We start from the raw sequence: 20,843 nt of genomic DNA, 5'->3' as shown, positions 1-20,843 counted from the left end.
CTGCAGTTTGCTAGGCTCCCCCCAGCGCTATGCCTCCACTGTACCTGCCCCCTCCCTCCCCCTCCCCCACCTGTCTCTGCTCCGCGACCCCTCCCTGACCCTTCCTTTCCAAAGCACCCAAACACGCTCCCCAACAGGCCTCGAGCTTGCCCTTCTCCTGTTGCCCTGCCAAATGGCACACCACCAGCACAGAGCAGAAAGCCCACTGGGGGAATTGAATTACAGCCACATTTTTTTTCCTTGTCTTGTTCCCAGAACTGTACTTATAATACACTGCGAAAACTCTCAGGCATTTGCGTTTTGAAAAAAATTTGTGAAAAGAACAAAATAAGCATTAACAGTCATGCTCCTTTTCTCCTTCAATTCCAGGGCGGGCTTATGGTATAGAAAGGCACAAAGTTTCAAAGCTCATTGTATACTATTCAAACTAGCCGGGCGAAATCAAGGACAGCTGCCGCATCGGTGTGCATTTCAGTGATGCATGGAAGGAAATAAGAATCAAAGAGAGCTCAGTTTAAAATGTAATGAACAGTTAGAAGAAAAAAGCATGAGAAACCTAGTTTGTAAACAAAACATTTGAAGTTAAGAAGTAAAAAAGACAAGTTTACAGAAGCGCCTCTGGGGCAGCAATGCTAATGTTCTGTTTAGCATTTGCTTTACAACTGGCCTACAAAAGTTCATATCTGTCTTATATTCTTTCTGTGCTCTCTATGGTTAAAGAATCATGGTTAACCAACTCTGGGACTTTTGTCAGAAAATGAACAAAAAACTCACAACCTCCCAAGCCCCGTTACAAAACTGTACACACTTCTTAGCTGTAAAACACCCTATTCCAACTTAGCAGTTATACATCCTGCATTGCTCAGAGATCCCTGTCCTATCACATTTCTTTCATTTTTCAAGTAAAAGTTGGCCAAAGTGAATAATTCTGAGCCTTGATTAGAACTCTTTAAGAACTAGCGCACATTCACATACTGTAACAATGGCACAGCTTCCTGTCACTGTAAATACAGCAGAAATGCTTTAGTGTGTGTGTGTGCATGTTAGTTTGTTTTCAGAGGGCTATTTAAGCAATGTGCCTCTGGGGAATAATCCACAACTGGTTTTCATTCAGAGGAATTAATAGCAGCAGGAAAACTTGCACCTCTTTGTGGGACAGCTATAATGAGCTGGAGGTACACCCTGTTGCTGCTGGGATAATAAAAACCAGGGCTGCTTTGCTCACAGTGGGATGTTGGGTCAATCATCATTGCGCTCTACACAAATGAAAGCCTAACAGCAGTGGCTGTAATGGAAGTTCCTAATTAATCCTCTGCTCTCGCAGAGCCTCGAGTTGGAAAGGCATCCTGTGCGAGTACTAGACAAAGCAGATAATGGAAAAGATACAGAACGTAAACGGAAGCCACAAAAGATGAAGAAGCAAGACTTTCAGCAAAACCTTCCCTACTGTGCCCATTATTCACTGGATTGTCTAATGTTCTGAGGAATAATGAGCCTTTTAAGAAGTCTCATGACAGCAAAATCTGACAAGGAGGTTGTGGTAAACTCCTTGCCGATATTAATAATTAATGATATCAGAGTGCTTGGCAAAGAGCGGTTTATTTTTGCTCCACACTCGGCACATCTCTTTTAGGTTGGAAGAGCCTGGGTTCAGTTCCGGCACACGGGCTTTGCTATAAAGGTAAAAATGTGGTTTTCCCATTCCAGTATGTCCTTACAGTGGTTCCCTGTGTCAGGAATCATGAGTCCTGCTGGTCAGGTGTTACATTCCAGTGGATTATATATCCGGATGTTGTGCACATTATAAGCTGTAATAGCTAGAAGTATTCTCACTTGCAAGACAGGTGACTGCAGAATGTGTTCAGAGGGGACCTGAGAGCTTTCATGACAGTTGTGCAAAAATGTAGCCATTTGTGTACATACGCAGTTAGAGGAATATTTAAATTTAAAAGTCCCTGACTTTTTTTATACCCACCCAATTTGGAATTGGGTGCAATCTGGAACTGCAAATTTCAGATGTGTCTTAGCTCATACAGTAGCTACGAACCCCTGTGGCAGCGTGCAGGGGAGAAGAGGAACTTCTCCTTTCCTCCAAAGTAGTCCGCCTTCAAGCCACTTGCCTTTTAATATGTCACAGGCACCACGACCTCACACCAGAGCTCCAGCACTGACTACAGAAGAGAGAAAAGGGTCCCAGGAGACATCGGGGGTTGAACTGTCGCCAAGAGTCAAGTGAGCCCCAGTTAAGCAATCTCACCCCACTCCTAAGAGCACTTGGCTAATTGTGCACCACTGTTTGTAAAACCTTGGTCACAATCATAGAGACATGACTCAGTCTCGAACATGGGTGCTCAGGCAAGCACCCTTCTCATTTGAGCCACTCAGGAGTCCAGAAACAGCTGGCTAGGGACCTCACAAGTCACAATCAACCTAACTAACTGCCTCCAACATGAAGATAAAGAAGCTTATTTGCCCATCAAACAGCTCCTTACAATGCAAAACTGATGGCACACGTTTTGGATTGGTTCTTAAAAGAGCAATTACCCATTTGACCCTTTTTGCATGGTGATTTTGGCTAGTAATTGGGAGAATTCATTTTCCTAATCTGTATAAAATTCTTTGCACTGTGATACAGGTCAGAATGTAGGAAGGAAAGACTGGGGATTAGAATGACATTTCCAAACTGTGACTCCTGCATTTGTTTTGTTATTCCTGGACTGACTTATACCATCAAAAATCCTTATTTTCTATGGAAGCTGTACAGCTAGGGAAGAAGTTTCCTGACTAATTTTGGGTACTTTTTCAATCGCCACCACTTGAATAGTAACAACAGTGATTATTATAGCAAGGATATGACTCTAATGATCTGATAATGTTTTCAATAATGTTTTGCCAAAGCATTTTCTACTGCATACTTCTTCTAAGCCTGGTCTATAACGTTACTGGTCCAAGCATTGATAGCATACATCACACAAGTTGAACAAAGTAAATTAAATGGTCCACCGCAGGATGATACTTGATTAGAGAGAACGATCCACAGAGAGCAACTTACAGGTTCTTGGACTTCTTCTTCTTGGAGTCGTCTGGGCTGACTTCACAACTGCATTCAGATCCGCCACTGAGCTGAGAAGAAAACAGCAAGAGCACAGTGTGCATCATACAATCCGGGACTCCGGGAGATCTGCAGTCAGACAAGCTACGCTAGACCGGAATGCAATCTAGAGTGGATTGATTGATTTCCTTAAATCCCAGAAACAGCAGACGCGGTTCCCTCAGGCTTGATTGTCAAGACTTGTTACACAGTCTGCCCAGGACGGGTATCTTCCCATTTCTGCCATGCAGAAGGTTTAAAGTATCCAGCTGTGGTGTAGAGTTACATTTCCTGTGCTTCACTCCCTGATTGGGGGATGGTCAAACGGGGGGAGTGGACACTAACAGTCTGGACTGTAAAGGGCAGAGGGCTCCTGAATTGCGTCTGAAATGCAGTGGGGTGACATCTGCCCCACTGTTCATGAAGGCTGTGTCACCTTGGGACAACATGACGGGTATGATGACTACAAATGACTGTGCATCATAACAAGTTAAATATATCCTACATTTTTTTTTATCAGACCGGAAAGGAATATTTATAGCCAAATAGCAGTTAAAACATGTGTCCCCCTGTAGGGACACCGGTAATATTTTACAAGTATAAATAATACTAGTGTTTTATACATCAATTAAAGAATCAGCAATTTTGTTTGCAACACAGTTTGGGAGAATGTTGTTTACAGCTCTGCATTACGAGGTAAAATCTAAAAGTGTAAATCAGAGGGACTTTAGTGTAGCTCTTCATAAATTTCACTCGGTAGGAAAGTCCTAAATAATACAATTAATAAACAAGTAAAAGGTTTTCTGTTTAGCTGTGCATACTGTATTTAGTACTATGGTTAATATAGGTTTCTGAATTTTTCCTATGGTGTGTTTTCAGACTGGACTCCAGGAGTGTGCATCACTTATTTATGATCATTGTGTAAGCTGATTTAAATGCAAGGTTTTGTCATCACTATACTGTATATTTCAGCTCATTATAAATGTGTGAAGGCAATGTCAGTGAATGAATGAGCAGTGTTTATAAAGCATAGCATCTGCTGACAGCCACAAGAGAATAAAGCATGTGCCATTTCACTGATTAATTGGCTTATTAAATGTGTGCAGATCTGCTGTGTATCATGGTCACCATTTAGCCAGAGATTCTGATTAAAAACAATCAGAATTTTAACAACAACAACAACAACAACAACACACATACCAGCTTGAATACCCATTATTTCTGTGAATTAAGCAATGTGAAAACCAAAACACCACCACTACACCTGATTTCAAAACACAACAGCAATAACAAGAACTGGGAATGTGCCTACTGAGAATATGTGTGTATGTCTGTGTGTATATTCATATATACTAGTGAATGCTGTTGCCTAATTCTGCAATTTTCTGTTGTAGCAATAGTTTATGATGTGGGATATTTGATAGTAATGAAAATGAAAATGTTTGCTTAAACTATAATAGAATCCAAGGCTCTTGTGTCGGGACCAGATAACTTGAACTTATTTTCTTTAGATTCTATTCATAATATACTCAGCTTATAAAGATGTCATCCTGCCCCAGGAACGAAACTAAAGTACTGGCTTCAAAAACGTGGCAGAGTAGCTTGTTCCAGACTCCCAGAATTCTTTGTGTAGAAATCCACTGAGTTGACTGTCAGAGCCATTGAGGACTTTGAATACTTGTATCAATTCTCCTCCTAATCATCTCTGTCCAACACTAAAAAGGCTACCTTTCCTTCAACCAGTCAGTGTAGGATATTCTTTTAAGACCCAAGATGTATCTCATACTGTAGATCTTTGCTGGACAGATTCCAGATCAGAAATATGTTTCTATAACATGATGACCACAATTGTACACAATATTGTAAATGAAGCCTTTCTAGCGCATTATTCAATTTTAATAAAACATCCCTCGATGTAAATGATATGCCAACAAACACCTTTTGTGTTTTTCATAAGACTTCTTCTAGCTTTGTGTTTCCTATTTTATATTTAGGATTTGTTTTCGTACAGTACTTGCATGCAAACTCCTGCACTTGTCTACATGAAACCTCATCTGCCTGGTGTCTGCCCAGTCTGAGATGTTATCTATGTCATTTGAAAATTCTAAGGAGGATTTTACTTATTCTCCTAATTTGGCATAATCTGCAAACTTCACTGCTTTATTAATGATACTAGAACCTAGATTACAGTAATTCAAGATATGCAATGAGTATAAAAGTATAAAAACAACAAATCAAATTACAGAAAAATAAATAGAAGCAAATACGATGATTGAATAGGCTAACTACTGTAACTAGCTTTTGTAGGCATGCTTGATGAAATTTTCATTATTTTTGTTATTTTCAACAGCCATCCATGTAAACTAAGAGCGCACAAGTTGCTAGTCCACTGTATAAATCCTATTGGTACGACACTAATTACATTGCAACACCCCAATTTAACTGTTTATTCCTTTTCCTGTTTTCTATTTACTAATTGTTAATCCACACACTTGTTTCCCTGATTGCCTAGTGCCTCCAATTTGAGAATTATACCTTTTGGATGATCTTCATCAAAAACCTTTTGAAAATAGAAATACCCCATAATGCATTTCTGATAATATACTGTACAATTTCCAATATTGCAGACCGACCACTACAATACTACTGCATTAACAGTACACTGGTTAATTGAATAGATTAAGTAATGTTCAAACATCAAATCGATCAACTGTTTTAATCATGTAGCATGTTACTGAGTGCTAATACCATAAAAATACATTTTTTTAACAAGATTTGGGTCATCTAGCAGCAGCACCACTGCAAAGTGTTTATATATGTAAATATCATTGACATACTGTATACAGTATGTGTATGCAATGATATGCACATGACAATAAAACAAGGTGAACTGGTCCATACAAAAGCATAACAAGATCTGTAAAAGCTAATATTTTCACAACTTGGAAATATTAGATGATTGTCTAAGCATGCTTGAAATCAATCATGAATTTATGTAGCAGCACAGATGTTTCAGCAGCGGAGTACTGATTTGAATTTGAGCCTTGTTGATCATGATATATTTATAGTTTGTGTAATATGACAGGCAAAACACCAAAGCACCTGTTGAGCTGTGTTCTAGGAAATTCAGATTCAGCAGGTGACAGCAGCAGAATTAGTGTACTGTATACACTGTATCTAATATATTGTGTCAGGATTCCAATTATATACAGTAGGGCTACAATGAAATATATCAGTTGTGTATCAATGTAAATATTTCCCATAACTATTGCAACATTAATCTAATGTATCTATATATACACATATATTGATGGAGCTTTAGGTATGCATATTCACTAAGTTTAATGTATTTCTCAAAATAAGCTTATTTTTCACTGATATTTCCAAATGTTACTGAGTGCTCATGTATTCACATTTATTTAAGTGCTAATTAATGAGTACTAGTAAGTCAACAATTTTTTTTAGATACATAGTGCCAATATTTACATCTACAACTCTATAGATGTCTGACCTTTCAGACTATTAATCAATGAATAACACTGTTCAAGTTACAAGGTGATAATTCTACAGGCAACAACTTTATGTGGCATGCACACTGTGTATTTATTTCAGTATAACGTTCGGATCAGCTAAATCATGCCACCTCAGTTTCTGTTTGTTTTAGGAACACTGAACTCTGGACACAGTCAGGTGCATTTTAAAATGCCTTCCAAATACGCCAAGGCAGTGTATCTCTGAGAACCCAAACTAGGCTAAAGGTAAATGTCAAAAAATATTTTTCAGTGAAGAGGGCTACAGTACCTGTGACAAATAAACACCGAGTTGTTTTTTAACACTGTGTGATAGTTACCTCGCTTTTTCAATAAGCTATTGAGCTGAAGAAGGTAGATATGAACCTTTTATAAGAGCAGACATTAGCTTTATAAACAGAAAAAAGACAAAACAAATACGAACACCTACGTTAAAAAAGTATGTTTACTGACACAGGGACTTCAGGCGTATTTTCTTTCTATTTTTGGAAGAGCTGAAGTGGGTTAACTCTGAACGCCAACAAGCCAAATGAGTGTCTAGACGTCAGGTCTCTCACAGGCAGGATGCTTAGAGCAGTAAATGGAATTATGGAAGAGTAGAAGGAAGGAACACTTGGTTACTCTCTATCAAACTCTAACCGCAACGTGCGTCTATATCCAGTAAGGGCTGCCATTGTTATCAAGACAAACACTCCAGAAAAAGAATAAATTCCACATCCAGTGCAGATGAGTTGCGCAATTTCTTTAGGGCTCTTTACCTTAACTTCACGTTACCAGATGAAGTAGGAAGCGCTCTGTAACCGACATTCATGTGTGGTCCACCCAAATTACGTCAGTGTTTTCAAAACTTCATTTATTAAGTATTCCAAAAATTTAAGACTTACTGGGTGGGAGACACTGAAAGATTAACAGAAACGGATGTACGCTAACTAATGGCTTTTACAGTTCCTGTTAATAAATAAGTTATTTGCGTTACCATTAGTTTGTTTATTCCTACTCTATAACTATGTAGGAAAACAAACCATCTGGTCTGCGTACATTTTACTACAGAACTGAGATGATCACATGTTTACACAAACAGTAAAATATCAACAATGGAACTGGAAGCCCTAACATTTACAGCAGCTGATGCTAATATTTAGGGTTCAAAGTAGAGGTATTCTATCTTTAGCTTTTCTAGGTAACTGCATTGAACTGCAGCTCCTGAATAACTTAATTGATAATTAGTTTGATTAGCGCAATGATTAAAAATGCTCCTTATACTGAAGAACTGCATTTGTGTGCATGGGAAGTAGAGTTGCCCACTCACACATTCATCTGCAAAACGAGAGGCAAGCCTCAAAACCACCAGCACAGCAGAATGAACATTTGAGAAGCTAAAAAAAAACAAATGTATAACAGAAGAGTTACAAAAGGCTGGGCTTTTTCAAGAAGCTTCCCTTCTGCCTGAAATCTGCATTCTAATGAGACCTTACAGGCAGGCTTTAGACCGAGCAGTGACTAAGGCCACCCAGCTGAAAACTGAACAGTATTTACTCACTGCTGCCAGACATTCAGTATTTTTTAAAGGAAAATAATGAATCACGTTCAACAGCATCATTTGTTCTGCAGTTCTAGATAGAGAGAATGAAATACCTCACAGAAAAACATATTACGAGCGAGACAGTTTCCACACATCATTGCATTTCCTATGTTACTCCTACAAAATATTGTGTCTTGTAGAGCAAATCTAAATTATTTCTTAACATCCACATACAGTAAGTCTGTCTGGAGAACAACAGCATCACTACTAGGAAGCTAGTCTTTTATTATCACTTCTACTATGTCTGGCATTATCGGAGTGGTAAAGACACCAGAAAACAAAGTGACATGGGATATGAAATCAAACATCAAAAGGTTTGAGTTGTGCAACTTTCTTTAAGACACTTAACCTTAGATTCACATTACCAGGTGAAGAAAGAACACAGGGGTAATGACATTTTGGAGCGTTGAGATAGAAATGGGAAAATATTACTAAATATTAACAGCAGTTAGATGTGATGCTCCAAAGTCATACAGAAAAATAAAGCAAATGAGAACAGCACAGCTAACGTTTGCTTTAACGTCTCAAAACTGTCCTGAATGGTCATTTCTGATACTCAAAACAGGCCCAGTACAACTCTCTAAATCCAGTGGAACAGATCATGAAGTCTCCCAAGGGCAGATTAATGGTGTTTGTCATTCTTATTGATTTTCTCTTTTACCAAATGACTGAAACAAAGGCTGGCTTCACGTGATTTTGTGACAAGAGACAGCAGCTGCGGGACACGAGCAGACTAGCAGACGTGAATTGTTCAGGAGAGCACAGAGCACAGGGGTAGTGATGACTGCAGCTGTTCAGAAATGGACCACTGCAAACATGATCTGGACAACGGGGATTCCTGCTAATACCCTGAAACAATGGTACCATTTCTTGGTAAGCAACTGCTAGGAGCGCTTATTTAGTGTGCCTGAAAAGCCCTCACACTCCCACACAACACAATATGGCCAACATCCAGGGCTTGACTTCTTTTTTTCTCAACCTCTTTGGAAGTTCCTGCTTTTATGTTGTAACTTTGTTACACTTTAATCACATTTACGCAGGACAATGTAACTCTTCTGTGACTTTTCCTTTAAGGTTTTTTCTCTTGCACAATTGGAAACCACTGCCTGTACCCCAGACAGCGTTTCCTTGCATTGTGCAAAGTCGTGGATAAGGCAAAGAGGAAGGGCTGGCAGAATCATGGCTTCTCTCGAGGGTCTCCAATGAACAATATGCATTTAAAAGCATTACAAAAGTGCGCCAATCTGGTAGGGGCCGATTATACATCTGAGACATAAACACAGCCACTATTGCCAGTGCTTTGAATTGCAATTTGTTCAATGGATTTTATGGGAAAAACTAAGGCCAGTTACTTCATGTACAGTACCATCTCCGTGAGGACTCAATTCCATATAGAAAGGCAAGCATGCTTCTGTAAGATGAAGGTGTAAATCTGTGTATGCCATATTTGGCAGACTCATTACATCTTATGCACCAAGGAAGGGGCTAAAATAAGTTTTTATTTTGCACAGTCATGCAAAAAATAAAAAAGAAGCATTTTACTTTTAGAGAAATACTCATTATGTAACCCAAGGGCACTTGATTGAGACACATACACCCAAAAGAGGCCAATTAAAGTAGGTCTTTGTGTGGGCTTCTGAATAGCTCAAGTGGCAAAACTGTGTGGCTCATAGCTAGCCCTACAGTTCAGCCATTACCAGTTTGAATCTGGGCCATATCATTAGCCAGCTGTGACTAGGAATTTTGCAAGCAGCTGCACAGAACTGGCCACGAGCTGATGGGTCTTGGTTGAGATTGAGTTAGGCGGGGAGTCCGAGGATGGTCGTCCAACAGAGCCCCTGGTGGCACACCAGGCTCCTGCAGGCTGTCTGTGTCCATCAGATGATTATGCTGCTATAATGAAACTATAGTTCATATAGTTAAGAAGGCATAGCAGAATGTGTACTTTCTCGGACACCATAAGAAACAGAGTCAACCAGCAACTTTTTTGTCAATTTTACACAGCCATGATTCAAAGTATTTCCCATCACTGTTTGGTAATGGAATTTGGACAGGTTTACAACAGAAAAACTGGAATGGCTCATATCCAAGTCCAAAGCCTCCAACATAATAGGCTATGAACACACTTCCATTTCATTCCTTTATACAGGCTGTACTGTTCTGCTTGTCTCTTCATTTACATTTGTATTAATCTTTAATATTGTATGTGATGTATATCTGCTTCATCAAAGTTCTCTTGCTGTACCAATGGCAGTTTCTACCACCTATTTTTGTGTGGTGATAAAGAATAATTAAACTAAATTCAACTCAACATAAATATCAATGTCAATGCAATTTACATGGCCAGAAGTCTGCTTTTTTCTTAGCTGCAAAGAAAAGTACAGTAGATTTTAAATCAAAAATAAAAAAAGATAGTTTTTACATAGTGTTTACATACAGTAGATACTGTATATACTGTACTGTACAGCCAGCCAGCAGTTATATCACCCTGAAACTCACAACTGCCAACCCACTGAAGCTCAGTAGGTGTGAGTCTGATCAGTACCTGGACAGGAGACCTCCTGGGAAAGCTAAGGCTGGTCTTAGTGGGATCAGTAGGGGGTAATAATGCCCCAGTATAGTGATGATACTGTAAAAAGGGTTTCGGATGAGATGTAAAACCAAGGTCCTGATTCTCCATGGTCCCTAAAAATCACAAGGCATTTCTTGAAAAAGAGTAGGGGCATTATCCTGGTGTCCTGTCCAAGTTTCCCATTGGCCCTTAGTAATCATGGCCCCCTAATAATCCCCATCTACGAACTGGCTTCATCACTCTTTTTCCCGCTCACTGAGAGCAGGTGTGTGGTAAGAGTACTGATGCACTCTGGCTGCCGTCACATCATCCATGTGGGGGCTACATGTTGGGGCAGTGGAGGGGAGTCTCCATTACTTCTGAAGCGCTTGGAGTGTGCAGGAATTGTTGTTTTTATTATTATTATTATTATTATTATTATTACTACTACATAATTTTTGAAGCTATTTTAGACAGAATTGAAAGTATTCACACATCTGTTCAACATGGCTCTTTTAAAACATGATTTATTTCTAAAACAAACGCAAGAGATACTTAATGCATTCAGTGTTGATCTAACACAGATTCACACAGAATCATCAAATATACCACTATCGACATTATCTACTGTATATATTAAAAATAACTCCCAGGATGCCTTACCAAGGTCACACTATAGGATATCACTCAGCATCTAAGGATAGATTCCCAGCAAGGTCACTTCCTTCTGGAGCAGCGAGACGGCCAACAGCTTTCCTGTATCGCATACTTAACAAGATAATGACTAAAGACAGACGACAAGAAAATGACTCACGTCCTCTGTATTTTCAGAGTGGAAGAAGGATATTGAGTATTACAATACTGTAACACTCTACTTATTTATCCCCCCAAAAATGCTTCCTGCGGCATACATACACAGGAGATAGCCAGTTCCTGCCAGCATCATTTCTTCCTGTGGAAGGGGATGTTTTGAACAATGCACCTTATTTGCAATACCGAGGGCTTCCCGCCTAGCTGGGAGAGTTGTTACTGTATATTGAACCAGATGAACTTGACATTCCAGACATGCTCTGTGTTTCTTTGCCTTGTGGTTTGAGTATAAGTTGGCATAATGAGTTCTCTGAAGACAAGAATGTAGTCATTTGATCAAAAGGCCTTATTGCTTATTCTCTAGGTTGTATACAGCTGTGTTTAGATCAGTGCATTATGCTATTAGTTAATTGCTGTTTTTTTTAGACTTACACTGCCTTGCATCAGTATTCCCAAGAAACAGATCTCTGTAGTTTTTGGAGAACCTCAAAATGAAAGGAAACTATTACATTCAGCAAAGACTAACGGTATGATATTGCTATGGAAATGGCTACAGTTTGCCTACATTTGCAAATAACATATACAGTAACATAGATGATGTACAGTACATGCAGTGATATTTCAAAGTTTGGAAACATCTTGCACAGAGAGGTGGGGAAGTTCAATATTATTCATTCTTCACTGTAATCTGTAAATAAATCTGTAATAAAAATTATAAGAAGGTACTACTGTGTTCAGAGAAATACTGTATATAAAGATAAAATGCAAGCACTCCCAGTTGTACAACCTTTCAAGTAAAAGAGGAACACATTGAGTTGCTTCACACTTAAACATCAGTGTCCATATATTACAGTGTAAGAAACGAGGCAGCTATATGTTCAGGGATGCAGACATACTGGGAATTCAGAGATTATAGTGAAGAGAACAATACAGCTCTTTCCTGCACACTCAATGTATATGGAGTTTCAAAACTACAAAGCTGCTTCTGTAAGAGCTCTTTACAAATGAGATCTTGAAGTCATTCCTGGAGTTAATAAAAAGGAAAATGTACATTTTCTAACAAAAGAGTGGATGCTTTTGCTCCCTGAGGGTTAGTATTAGGGAATATTCGGGAATTTCATAACCCAAATTCAAACGCTGCGTCTGTGCAGTAGAGTTTCAAAGGGAAGTGGGTCGAAGATGAGTCAGGCTCAGCTCTTTGAGCACTCAAGACGTCTGCACAGAGCACAGGCTAAAGAGCTGCCAGGGGCAGCAGGCGTGTAGTGTAGTAAATGGGAAATGGCAAAGGCTGATGAGCTGGATGGTGCATCAGCTTTAAAATTATTCAAATAAAAGCTACAAGAGGTCAATCCACACTCTCTGTTACATAATTAACAAAAAGGAAGGAGAAGTGATTGCTACTGCAACAAAGCTGTGTTCAAATCCTGCAGCGTTGTTATTTAATGATAAATTATTGCTACTCCTGTCCAACTCCCACTGCTGTCCGATTCCTGCTGATGAAACACATCTGGCTTCACATTCAGATGAACAGGGGCTCTATCTAATTTTGGGCCTTCCACTTAAAACAGTGCAGTTGGCTGAACAGGAAAAAGGTTGTGTGTCTTTTGAAAACAAATGTGAAATTTGTGCAATGAAAACCAGTTTATGGCGTCATATAACCTCAGAACCTCAGTTCTGAGATACCGTAAGTCAGTTTGGCATGTAAATTTTCCTTTGCTCATGCAGCGGATGACAGACGATTTGCAGGTGTTGATCGCCCCTCAAAGGTAGAACTTGTACAAAGAAATTGCCTTGCAGAAACCAAATACCACATTTGCAAACCACAAAGCACCCATTTATTGGAGGATTCATATTTTACTCCTGTGCATGTGAGATTTGGTGCTTGGTGAAGGCTTGTGGAAGGCAGTTCTCTCACAAAAATCAATTCTTCAGTTTGTTAACGAAATGCATATACTGTACGTACAGTACACACCTAAATGCAGACACACAGCAGTGTAGAGATTTGCGTCCCCCTGATTTCACCCTAAGCTTACCCCCTTCCCACCTTTATTTCCCTTTTATAAAAGTGGGGTAGAACTAATTTCCCTCCTCTGTGTACAGCTGATCCCAGCTCTCTTTCTGTCTGATTTCTCAGCCATGTCCCTGCTCCATGATTACCATGCCCTGCTGGAACGAAAAGCGCAATAGAACTGTCAGGGAGCCCGTAAGGTCATCTTCAGCCTGTCATTCCGCATGCCACTGATACCAGGAGCGCTCATGACGACACAAATGATAGGATGGGGGCTTAAATGATAGGATGGAAGAGCACTTGAAGATACGATATACCTGGTGTAATGTAAAGACACAATTCCCTGAAAAATACCTGCACTAAATGAATCAGGGTGCCCATTCTAGGAACTGTATTTGCTTTCCATAAGAGTGTAGAGTTAGCAGTTAAATCTGTTATGTGCAGCCACAAAGGGAGTGAGGCAAGTGACTTGAGTCGGGCGCTGAGTGACTGCATGAAACACCCCATTCATAATATTTCCATGGAGTTTGGGGGGCTCGTCTACTGGCACCCCTAGGGAGACAATTAAATGCAGCGAGCACAACCTGTGAAACTCACGTGTCAGTCATCTTGTTTAGAAATACAGGAAGGTAAGGCGCCATGGCAACAGCGAGCCCCCTGAAGGGGGGGCGCAGACACTGGCATGTGTTCAGCGTGTTTCTAAACACGTGAGAGGATGAGTCAGGGCTGGAAACCCACTGCTTATGCTCAGCTCTGCTGCATCTCACCCTTCAACTAAACAGCGGCTGGCTTCAGATCCAGGAGGACTGCTGATGTCACTCCATAAAACTTGGTGCAAAGGCTGCAGGGCTGTTATAGCAACAGGTACGAAGCCAGAAGCAAAATAAACTGCTCTGTGATCCACAATTTACTCTTTCTCAACCACCACGGCCGCAGCAGGAGGAGGGTGGGAGGGGGGTGACAGGAGTCAGCTGCTACTGGGCTCGAGATTCGCAACGTCAGAACAAAGGAAACATTGTCCAACTGGATTTTGCGCTCTCACTGTGCATCAGGAGGTGATGCAGGGCTGGAAGGCATGAGCTAAGAGTGCACCTTATTTCCAGTAAGCGCAGGGAACGATGTATTATTCACAATGCCTGTTGAGATTTCCTTCCCACAAACTCTTGTGTTTGTCCTCCTTGACAACAGGCAACAATCTTTCTGAACACATTATGGACAACCAGCACAAACAGCCCAGACTACTGTGGATTTATAATGTGTTTAAACTGTTCGTTCTACTTATGTAAACCCTTATCCTTATTTTAAAAAAAAAGAATGTCAAGTATTTATCTTAACGTACAAATGACTAGAATGTTTCAGTACAGAATTTTGTCATGAAACCAAGGACCTTTTATTGGAGTTTACTATGCATTTGACTCTGATTAAGGCTTGCAGAACTGGAAGTATGAGCTTTTTATCTCCATGTGACTAAATAAACATTAAAACAACATGGGCAACACACTAGACTGCACTAAATCAAAATTTCTATTCCACCTTCAGCTGCTATATGAGATCCTTGCTTGATGGTAGAAGCATAAAGTTCTGTACCTCTGATATCTATGACCCGATGGGCTCCTGTATGGTGCTCTGTTATAAACCCCAGCAGAGATGCAGAGCAGCCAAGTCTCTGTATCCATGCATGTCGGACACTTTGTTAAGCAAAATGTGCCAAAACTTAAAAATCACAGAGCAGATCTGTTCTATGATCTTGTGCAACGACTTCCCTATTCTAGACATTTAATATCACAGTTTCCCTTTTTTCTATGCACTCAGAGATCTCTGTTAATCTCCTGAAAGATGCTGGGTGTAAGGAACATAATATAAAAAAAAAGAGGTTTGGGAAGAGGGTATGTGCGACATTCACTGGTGCTCTATTAATGCCAGACATCAGAACACAAAGTCATGCAGTACATCAAATTCATTTCTCTAAAACTAAATTGAACAAAATACATTTGTCAGTTTGTCCTTTATGTGACAAGAGTAGCTCTTTAGAAAGCACTCTCTCACATCTCTTCTGGCTGTGTCCCATGTTGTAGAAAGTTTGTGTAGTTATATTGTGCTGGTACTCAGGAAGTGTTTGGGAAGGATACACCCCTGAACTAGACCTCTTTGGTTGTTCAGAGGCAACCTTTTTGCTCAGGCTAGCAAAAGAAGAACAATCGGCACAGATGTTCAGAAGGGTTGTGGCCGAAAAAAAACATTCGTAACGAATTGAAATGGGTCATTGGACCCTGTTTCAACAGCTGGCTCAGTAAGATGCCCACCACTATTACAATTGAGAGGGTTCATTTCTACAGGACAGGCACTGTGGAGCAAATCCTCAGGATCTAGGGTCCCTTTACTCAGCTGTTACTCAGAAAGCTTTGTACCCATCCCTGATTGGTTTGCACATCCAGTCATTCTGTGATTACTTCTGTCATACTGTAGATTTTGACTCATTCTCACCTCAACAAGAAAACTGAAAAAAAGCATAAGCAAGTTTGAGCTGTTTGTTTTGCTTTGTCTGACTGTTGGTTTCTCTTTGGGTTTTTTTAGGTGTTTTTTATGTATTTTGGTTATTTTATGTTTCTTAGTTTTTGATAATCTTGTTGACATTTTCAAAATATCTTAGTATAATATTTAAAACAAAGTCCTGGCACCTGGTCAACACTGATAAGGCCTGGTTATTACAGTGCAGGGGCAGGAGAGAAAGTGAGGCACTTCAGTGCGTTGTATGGGTGGCAGGGGTGGTAAGCTTGGGGGAGGATTCACCTGTATCACCCACTTCTGCTCACTTTCCATTTGTCAACTTCAGATAACGTGAGGAAAACAAAACACGGAGGATTTACAAATTCTACATTTTTTGCCCCTTTTTTCCCCAAACTTAAAAGACCACTTAATTGCCTGTGTCTGCCAGAACAATCCTCTTCTGAATTATAAAGCTGCAGTCTAACCTAAATCTTTCTCACAGTCATACCCCCTGAAGAGTTAATCTAGGACACGGCCCAGGTGTGAAATAGACTAAAAACAGCCAGGGTCTGCTCAAGGCAACAGAAGCTGTTGAGCTTTACACAGCTCCAGCTACTCACCAGAGAGGACAGCATAGCACATTCTGTTGCAATGCCAGCAGCTAACTGAATGTTACTAGTTTAATTTATCATAGAAGGTCAGTTATTGGACAACTCAGATAAAAGCTATATCACTCTGCAACTCACTGAAGCTCAGCAGGTGTGAGCCTGGTCAGTACCTAGATGGGAGACTCAGCTAAGAGTGCACCTGGAAGAGGTATTAGAGGGGCCAGCAGGGGGTGCTCACCTTGTGGGCTGAGTGAGTCTTAATGCCCCAGTATAGTGAGGGGGATACTATACTGTAAAATGGTGCTGTCCTTTGGATGAGACGGAAAACCAGGGTCCTGACTCTGTGGTCATTAAAAATCCCAGGGCGCTTCTCAAGAAGAGCAGGGGTGTTACCCCGGTGTCCTGGCCAATTTTCCTCATAAACCCATGATTACCAATCATGGCCTCCTAATTATACCCATTTATGGATTGGCTGCATTACTCTGGCCTCTTCCTCAGTGATACTGTAGCTGATGTGTGGGGTGCACTATGGCTGCCGTCACATCAACCAGGTGGGACTGCACACTGGTGGTGGAGGAGAGTCCCCATGACCTTTAAAGCACATTGAGCAGAGTGTCCAAAAAAGCGCTATATCAGTGTAAGGAATTTATTATTATTGTTGTTGGTTCAGTCATAAACCCAGTCCTTTAGTTTTGCAAACAATCCCTTACAACAGTTATTTGAAAAATGTCTTAAAGTGGTTATTTTCCAAATTGGAAAGATGGAAATGAAATATTTTAATGTTTTAAATAGGCTGATTTACTTTAAGCACTCGCCAGGGTGGAACAGCGGAAATTCAGTGCACCCTTCCAGATTCATGGGTTTCATAGAACCCCGACAGGGAAATTGCTGCAGCATTTTCTCCTTCTGAAGTAATTCGTTGAAGTTATTTATATAGGTTACATGACACTTAACCTGGACTTTAGATGTCATCAAACAAATCCTTTCATGCTCCGGTCGGTCAGAGGTATTTTTACTCCACACCACCAAATGCTACTTCATGGAATATTCAGGCTCATGACATGGGCTGTGTGATGTGGATTAATGGGGTGTCGTAAATGAATATTTTAGTTACAGCCATTTAAAAAGATTTGTTTATATTACTCCTATAGCTACAAATCCCTCACTGACAACACCATAAGACTGCATGTATGCAGGAGGCCACAGGGGTTGCTCTGTTGCCAGGAGAACTGTGACTAACTAATATCACTCTACCTACTCACGGTTACAGTCAACTAGTAACGAGGTTTGAACCCGTAATCAAAGAACTCAATCCGAGTTTGGGCAAGTGACTTTACTGGTTGAGCCATTTAGGAATCCCCAAGAGAAGATTACCATTTTCTGAGTTGGGCATTGGTAATGTACTGTAGTTCGAGGAGGTAGCTGCATCAGCATGCGTAGGCTGCAAAGGAACAAGTAAAGGTTTATTCCATGCTGAAAAAATAAGAAAGGAAACACAACATTTCGGCTGTGGAGCCTTCTTCGGGTGTAAAGAAGGCCGAAACGTTGTGTTTCCTTTCTTCTCTTTTCACCATGGAATAAACCTTTACTTGTTCCATGGGAAATGTATAATTGAACTACACAATATTCTTAGCCGTCAGTATCTACATGTTCATTCCCATTTTGATGTTATTAACCAAATTTCCAGTGCTTGATACTGTAGTTGTGTCATGATTACAGCCTGGTATAGAGACTACTGTCAGGTAGCATGGAGCAAAGCAATGCTACTGTATATTTTTTATACAAGAGGTGCTCCAGTGTAGTATTACATACAGATCTTTGACAGAGCCAGCATCCTTTCAGGATTTAAAATTTAATTAAATTTAAATTTTAAAATTGTAAATTTTAAAATTTTCCAGAATTTCAGGCAATGCTGCTACTGTAGTTCTTACACTATTATATGTTATATGGTGCTGTGTAAAATGAAGAACAATATTAGATAATAATTACCTAACATAAAATGGAAAACAATTTTCTTCTCTCCTAATTCCACCAATACAAAGGTAAAGAGCAAAGTGGTTGTAAACACTGTCACAACAAAGAAGGGTAAGGCAACAGTAAGTCATATTAGACAGAGAACTCAAAATTGCCAAACACAACTTTGAATTCTGTCATGTCAAAGTCCTTGTGAACTTTTGTCAGCCTGATTTCCATTCCGGTACGTTGTTTTCTGCTCAATTTTCAGACCCAGGAGAAACATCTCTCAAGGCTAGAAGTGTATAAAAACAAAACCTGCAAACATTAGAAGGTACTTGACCAGAGAGACTCGTGCAATCACTGACCTTGAACCTCTGCCAGTTTTGTAGGAAATGAACTGGGTCTGAAAGCTGCAACAACAAAAAAAAAATACACACAATATAGCTTTATCTGTGAATAACAGCACCACTAACGTTCTTTGCGTTTTTTTGGGTGTTTGAGCAATGGGTTTCTGTGCGTCAGCCTTGAGCTGAAGTAAACATGGTGGCCCTATATTTACTGAGATTCCTGTCTACTGCTCTTTGCCCTGAACCTCATTATGAAATGGTACAAAAAAAAAACTAAAGTACAGTAGCTGTATTTTTAGAAGCACCCTGCTCTTCCCAGGTCCTGAGATATGTACAAAACAACCTCCGGGAACAGTCCCTACCCTCTCTGCAGCACTCCAGCATGGGGCTTGAATAACTCCACAACGCAGTGCCAGCCTGCACTTACCGGCAGAACAGTACAGAGAAAATATTCTGTTTGTGCCTCTCGACAGCAGGCATTCCAGGATTTGAGTTTCATGAAACCCAGAGCGAGGTGTCAGTACAATTGATAGCCGAAAAGGTGTTGTGTGATGTGAGCCAGTCCTACATAGTAAAAGCAGAAGCTTCTGCTTGGCTTGCATATTCGAGAAGCCAAAGCAAGGTTTGCAGAATTTAAGTCTGACCTATAATAATAACATATTAAAGACAAATATTAGCTTTTTACAGTACTCTACTGTAATTGCAGGCTAAAATTTCAAAGGCAAATTATTTGCCATATTTAATGAAATTGATCCATAAGTAATGTCAGTTGTACCTGATAAATTGTAAAATCTCCAGTGATATGAAAACCATGACGCAAACAAAAGCCACAGTCATTAAATACTGACAAGGTGACAGTTACGTTTCTGTACAAAGAATGGTAGATATGCAGAGTAATGCATTTAAATTCAGTAACAATCACCAACACCCTGTTGCTTTTCTCCATCTAATGAATGTGTCTTCTTTCTCAGAATTGAAAAGATTTATGATTTGTTTTTTTTTTATGAGAAACGTGTGTGTGAATAGCCAAAGTGACTAACTGAGCTCTTACAAAGATAAAATGTAGTACGGTTTAGGTGTACAACTGTGATAATACCTGTATTTACCAGCAGAACAGCACAGAGAAAATGTTCTCTATGTGTGCATATAAACATTATGCATGCTTAACTAAATGTACTGTACATTGTATCAGGGCAGCTGTTTCAAATGGTTCACTCAGTTGTCCATAGACAGGACAATTCATGCCAGGCCCTTTTTGCTTCAAAAGAAGACTGTATCACCTACAAATACATAGTGCTCTTGTTGTTCCATGATCACCATGAGTGCATCATGCTTGCCCAACCTTTTTTAGTTACAGTATGTGCATAAGGTGTCCTGCCATTTATATTGGGAGACATGGAAACCATCAGAGCAGCAAGGATCTAAATTCTCTCCTGACTGTTTGTCCACTGTGTTACCTCCCCTAAGCATTACCACACTGATCTCTCTGTATCCTTTCACATCGATTCAAAGTGAAGAAAGACATCTAAAGCCAAAATCTTCCATAGATTGGATTCACACATTTCCCCAGCACAAAACAATTAATCTTTCTAATCCTTTCAATTCACAGATTGCTGCCTGTCACACTTCCCCTTGGAAACTATCACTCAGATTATTATCTCACTGTTCTGCTTTATCTTAAACTCCAGTTATTCTCATCTTTTCTCTGATCATCACGTACACAGACAGTCTCATAGTGCTATACCGAGCCAGTTATTAAAGCATGGGGAGTAACAGATTAATAGTGGTAATGAACACAGATACAATCACTTGTTTGTAATTGAAATTCTCACTCATGTACAATATAATACTTCTGACCCTGGTTATAAGATGC

General features: G+C 39.9%; 1 protein-coding gene across 6 annotated transcripts in view; it reads right to left on the bottom strand.

Moving 5' to 3' along the window:
* The window catches only part of LOC148816081 (regulator of G protein signaling 3-like), a 158,433-nt gene that overhangs the window by 11,121 nt on the left and 126,469 nt on the right, over positions 1–20,843 (bottom strand). For 5 of the 6 annotated variants that reach the window (XM_088940324.1, XM_088940327.1, XM_088940329.1 and 2 more), the window contains 2 exons: positions 18,989–19,033; positions 3,053–3,123 (listed from right to left, as the gene is read on the bottom strand). In XM_088940324.1, the coding sequence (XP_088796450.1) occupies positions 3,053–3,123; positions 18,989–19,033 (116 nt within the window). The remainder of the gene's footprint in view (positions 1–3,052; positions 3,124–18,988; positions 19,034–20,843) is intronic. The other variant, XM_088940330.1, reaches the window with a different exon arrangement.

The sequence above is a fragment of the Atractosteus spatula genome, chromosome 23 (assembly GCF_055471065.1).
Source record: "Atractosteus spatula isolate fAtrSpa1 chromosome 23, fAtrSpa1.hap1, whole genome shotgun sequence".
Classification (NCBI taxonomy): Eukaryota; Metazoa; Chordata; class Actinopteri; order Semionotiformes; family Lepisosteidae; genus Atractosteus; species Atractosteus spatula.
This window is presented reverse-complemented; position numbering and strand designations above follow the sequence as displayed.